Raw genomic sequence first — 5,091 nt, 5'->3', positions numbered from 1 at the left:
TCTGTGAAACATTTCATAACATGGAGGAACCTGGAAGGCATTATGCTGAGTGAAATTAATCAGATGCAAAAGGACAAATATTGTATAAGACCACTATTATAAGATCTTGAGAAATAGTTTAAACAGAGAAGGACACATTCTTTTGTGGTTACCAGAGAGGGGAGGGAGGGAGGGTGGGAGAGGGTTATTTACTGTTTCGATAGTAGATAAGAACTATTATAGGTGAAGGGAAGGACAACACTCAATACAGGGAAGGTCAGCTCAACTGGACTGGACCAAAAGCAAAGAAGTTTACTGAATAAACTGAATGCTTCGAAGGTCAGCGGAGCAAGGACAGGGGTTTGGGGACTATGGCTTCAGGAGACATCTAAGTCAATTGGCAAAATAAATTCTAATAATAAAACATTCTGCTTCCCACTTTGAAGTGTGGCATCTGGGGTCTTAAATGCTAATAAGCGGCCATCTAAGATGCATCAATTGGTCTCAACCCACCCGGATCAAAGGAGAATGAAGAACACCAAGGTCACAAGGTAATTATGAGCCCAAGAGGCAGAAAGGGCCACATGAACTAGAGACTTACATCATCCAGAGACCAGAAGAACTAGATGGTGCCCGGCCACAACTGCTGACTGCCCTGACAGGGAGCACAACAGAGAAAACCCCTGAGGGAGCAGAACAGTGGGATGCAGACCCCAAAGTCTTATAAAAACACCAGACTTAATGGTCTGACTGAGACTAGAGGAACCCCTATGGTCATGGTCCCTAAAGCTTCTGTTGGCCCAGGACAGGAACCCCTCCAGAAGACAACTTATCAGACATGGATTGGACTGGACAATGGGTTGGAGAGAGATGCTGATGAGGAGTGAGCTACTTGTTATCAGGTGGACACTTGAGACTGTGTTGGCATCTCCTGTCTGGAGGGGAGATGGGAGGGTAGAGAGGGTTAGAAACTGGCCAAAGGGTCACGCAAGGAGAGACGGGAAGGACGGAGTGGGCTGACTCATTAGGGGGAGAGTAAATGGGAGTATGTAGTAAGGTGCATATAAGTTTATATGTGAGAGGCTGACTCTATTTGTAAACTTTCACTTAAAGCACAATAAAAATTATTTAAAAACAAAAGTACTTATTCATCTCTCATCCCTGCATTTAATATTTTAGATAACCCAGTGGAGACTCACCAAAAACCCTCATGCAGGACTTCTTGACCTGGTTGTTGATTCTTGTTTTTGTTTTTTGTATTCACTTGGGAATGTCCAGTGAGACTTGGGCACCATAGAACAAGTCACTAATGGCACAGAATGGACCCAGGGAAGGAGTTTTTATAATTTTTCTGAATTCTTTACAGGTGTATTAAGGGTCAATTCAGTAGTGAAAAAATCACATATATTTGGCTAGATCCTTTAAATATTACTATTTCACTAATGTTTTATGGAGTCATCTATTTTATAGATTGCTTTTCAGTAATTGCATAATAATGATGTGTCTACACATAACAGTTTGTTCACCAGTTTTGATTATATTGGCCAACAAATTTAATAAATTTAAATAGAATGTGATAAATTCAGTAAAATGTATAAGCAAAAATCCTTCAAATATCACACAGTTTGGAAGCTATTTTTTCTTTAAGTATTATGTATTTTCAAATTGTATTCATTCTGTTGGAAAGGCCTATTTAATTATAAAACAATGTTTTATTATTGAAACAGGCTATAAAAAGGTATTATTACTCACTTTGTTGGGAATAATATTCTTAAAATATGAAATAATGCATTTATTTGTTTATTTTTCTTATTTATCTTTATTCTAATACCACATTCTTTTTTATTATTATTTTTATTGTGCTTTAAGTGAAAGTTTACAAATCAAGTCAGTCTCTCATGCAAAAATTTATATACAGCTTGCTATATTCTCCTAGTGGCTCTTCCCTAAGTGAGACAGCACACTCCTTCTCTCCACCTTCTATTTCCATGTCCATTCAGCCAGCTTCTGTCCCCCTCTACCTTCTCATCTTCCCTCCAGACAAGAGCTGCCCACATAGTCTCATGCGTCTACTAGATCCAAGCAGCTCACTCCTCACCAGTAGCCATTTTCTTTCTTATAGTCCAGTCCAAACCCTGTCTGAAGAGTTGGCTTTGGGAATGGTTCCTGTCTTGGACTAACAGAAAGTCTGGGGGCCATGACCTCCTGGGTCCTTCTAGTCTCAGTCAGACCATTAAGTCTGGTCTTTTAACGAGAATTTGAGGTCTGCATCCCACTGCTCTCCTGCTCCATCAGGGATTCTCTGTTGTGTTTCCTGTCAGGGCAGTCATCGGCTGTAGCCAGGCACCGTCTAGTACTTCTTGTCTTAGGCTGCTGTAGACTCTGATTTATGTGGCCCTTTCTGTCTCTTGGGCTCATACATACCTTGTGTCTTTGGTGTTCTTCATTCTCCAACAAGGTCCAGGTTGCAATTTTTCATTTCTATATAGACTATCCATGGTCTCTAGTATCTGAATTAATAATATGTTTCAACTGAAGAGTAATATTGGTTGTATATAAATTTTTTTAAAGGTTTTGAAAATACTTCAACTTTTTAAATTTTTGGCAAAGACAAGGCATTGAGTATGTGCTGAGAGCTTATTGTAGGAGTGGCTCTGATTGTTTATAAATCATATTAATCTTCTCATATAGTAGGCTCTTATCCTTCTAAAGCCCAGTTGGCAACTTCACAGCCCTAATTATTGACCTTGAGTAGTCCTGTTAATAAATCACTTCCTTAGGATTTACCCAGATAAACCTTACTGAAGACAACCTTGACATCTATCTTCCATAGCAGTATAAACCACAACCCAAACCCATTGCCATTGAGTCGATTCCGATTCATAGTGTCCCTAGTGTATAATGAAAAGAGACTAGGAACTCTGTCGTTGCTCCTCTGGAAGGAGAGCTGCACCGCGATGTAGTTTTTCAGAAGAAGCCTTGCGTTTGCGAGAGCAAATGAGGACTGCATGCACTGCGGGCAAGGGGAAGGAAGGGAAGCTTCTCTATAAGGTCTTCTAAATACACGAAAATCTCTCTGCCTATTCCCTATAGCTGCCAGTTCTGAATATTAGAAATATAGGAATAACCACTAAAAGTAAAAATTAATAGAACTAAACCTAAGATTCATTTGCTTTCCATTATATCCTCATTCTAAAATATTCATTGTTTTCTAGTCCTAATTTATTTATACTGGAAAATAAATTATATATATTAGAACTGCATGCTGAATAGTAACTTCAAAGCAGGCTGTTTCCATTCCAGTTTTCTATATTAAAAAAAAAAATCTTACTCTTTAGAAATTATTGGAAAACATATTTCTTTTACTCTGATGGGAAAATCATCACCACAAAGAATGTAAAAATCGTGGCTTGGGGATATATATATATATATACACATTTGTTTTTTTGGTCAAATGTCAGTTTTTTAATCCACTAAGTGTATTCCTTGTCTTTAGGTCTCAAATAATAATTTCATAGTAACTGTGAACCCCTGAACAGATTTGCACCTGTAGCTTGGGCACTGATGCAGAAATTTTTGTCTACACTTTCACAAAGAAGATTCTCTGGATATTTCTCCTCAGGGCTCCCATCACCTCCTTGTTCCTCAGGCTATAGATGACTGGGTTGAGCATAGGGGTGATGATGGTGTAGAAAACAGCCAGAACCTTGTCTTCTGTGGGAGATCGGAGTGACCTTGGGTGGAGACAGGTGTAAGCAAAAGGTGCACAGTACAAAGTCACCACGGTGAGGTGCGTACTGCATGTTGAATAGGCCTTCTTCTTCCCTTCTGATGAGGGCATGTGATAGACAGCAAAGAGAATCTGGCCATAGGAATAAGTAATGCCAATGAAAGGAAAAAATAGGAAAGAGATGGTGCTCACAAACACTGTGTACTCATAGACCCAAGTGTCCATGCAAGCCAGAGTCACCATTGCAGGGACATCACAGAAGAAAAGATTGATGGCCCTAGATCGGCAATAGGGGATACGGAGCAAATATGCAGTATGGGCACAGGAGTTAATAGAACCCACTACCCAAGATCCTGTAATCATTAGCACACACACCCTTTTGCTCATATGGATAGCATAATGAAGAGGAAGACAAATGGCCGCATAATGGTCATAGGCCATGGATGCCAAGAGAAGTGGTTCTGCACCTGCCAAAGTCAAAAAGAAGAAACTCTGGACTCCACATCCAATGAAGGAGATAGACTTGATTCCAAACAGGTAGTTGGAAGCCATCTTGGGGACTATGGTAGAGATGTAATTCAGGTCCATGAAGGAGAGCTGACTAAGTAGGAAATACATGGGTGTGTGGAGACGGGTGTCCAGGAGAATGAGGAGAGTCATGGACAAGTTGCCAATCAAAGCCATTAAGAAAATGAGAATGATGAGAATGAAGAGCAACAGGCCAATCCTCGATGGTGGAAACAACCCCAATAAGGTGAAATCAGTTGATGTTTTGTTATAATTTTCCATCAGCCATTCATGTGTTTTTGCTAAAAACAGACAGAAGAGTAAATAAGTTAGGTAAGTTAAGCTTTTTTTTTTTTTAGTTCCTTAGTTTATTCAGACTATGACTGATTTATGAAATTTACTTCTCTTAAAAAAAGGACTAAACTTAGCTACTTTGAAAAAGAACCCTAGAGTTTCTGGCACCTTGATAAAATTTGAGGAAGCAAACATTTATGGCCAAAACATGTCATAAGAAATTTATGAAGTCAAAGAAAAAAAATATGTCTATAATGATTTTTATTGTCCCATATAAAATTAGGGATCAACAAGGTCAGATTTTATACTCAAGTTGTAAGCACTGAAAGTCTATTATAGACTCGTATTATAAATACATTTTTATTACCCTCAAGGGATATGTTTTTTTTCCTACATTTATGTCCTAAGATTTTCAGCAGCAATGGATCAGCTCATGCTGAGGTATTTCTTTCTTGAGTGCTCTGTACACAATAACGACAAATCAAACTTCCTTGAAGTGTGTTATCATTATTTGGATCTTCCGTTCAGATGTCTGTGATAAATTATCATTGCCAAGTACCACTTACACAAAGTTATATTAA

General features: G+C 38.7%; 1 protein-coding gene across 1 annotated transcript; it reads right to left on the bottom strand.

Annotated features, from left to right (window-relative positions):
• Positions 1-3,559: 3,559 nt before the first annotated feature.
• On the bottom strand, positions 3,560-4,498 carry LOC126070454 (olfactory receptor 2L8-like). Its single transcript, XM_049874655.1, has one exon. The coding sequence runs from the start codon at positions 4,496-4,498 to the stop codon at positions 3,560-3,562; it is 939 nt and encodes a 312-aa protein (XP_049730612.1).
• Positions 4,499-5,091: the final 593 nt, after the last annotated feature.

Source organism: Elephas maximus, chromosome 2 (assembly GCF_024166365.1).
Source record: "Elephas maximus indicus isolate mEleMax1 chromosome 2, mEleMax1 primary haplotype, whole genome shotgun sequence".
Taxonomy (NCBI): domain Eukaryota; kingdom Metazoa; phylum Chordata; class Mammalia; order Proboscidea; family Elephantidae; genus Elephas; species Elephas maximus.
Note: the sequence above shows the minus strand (reverse complement) of the source record. Positions and strands in the feature narration are given on the sequence as shown.

Bases quoted from the DNA above. Each gene is read 5' to 3' on its own strand.
- LOC126070454 (XM_049874655.1), bottom strand. From the start codon at position 4,498: ATGGAAAATTATAACAAAACATCAACTGATTTCACCTTATTGGGGTTG.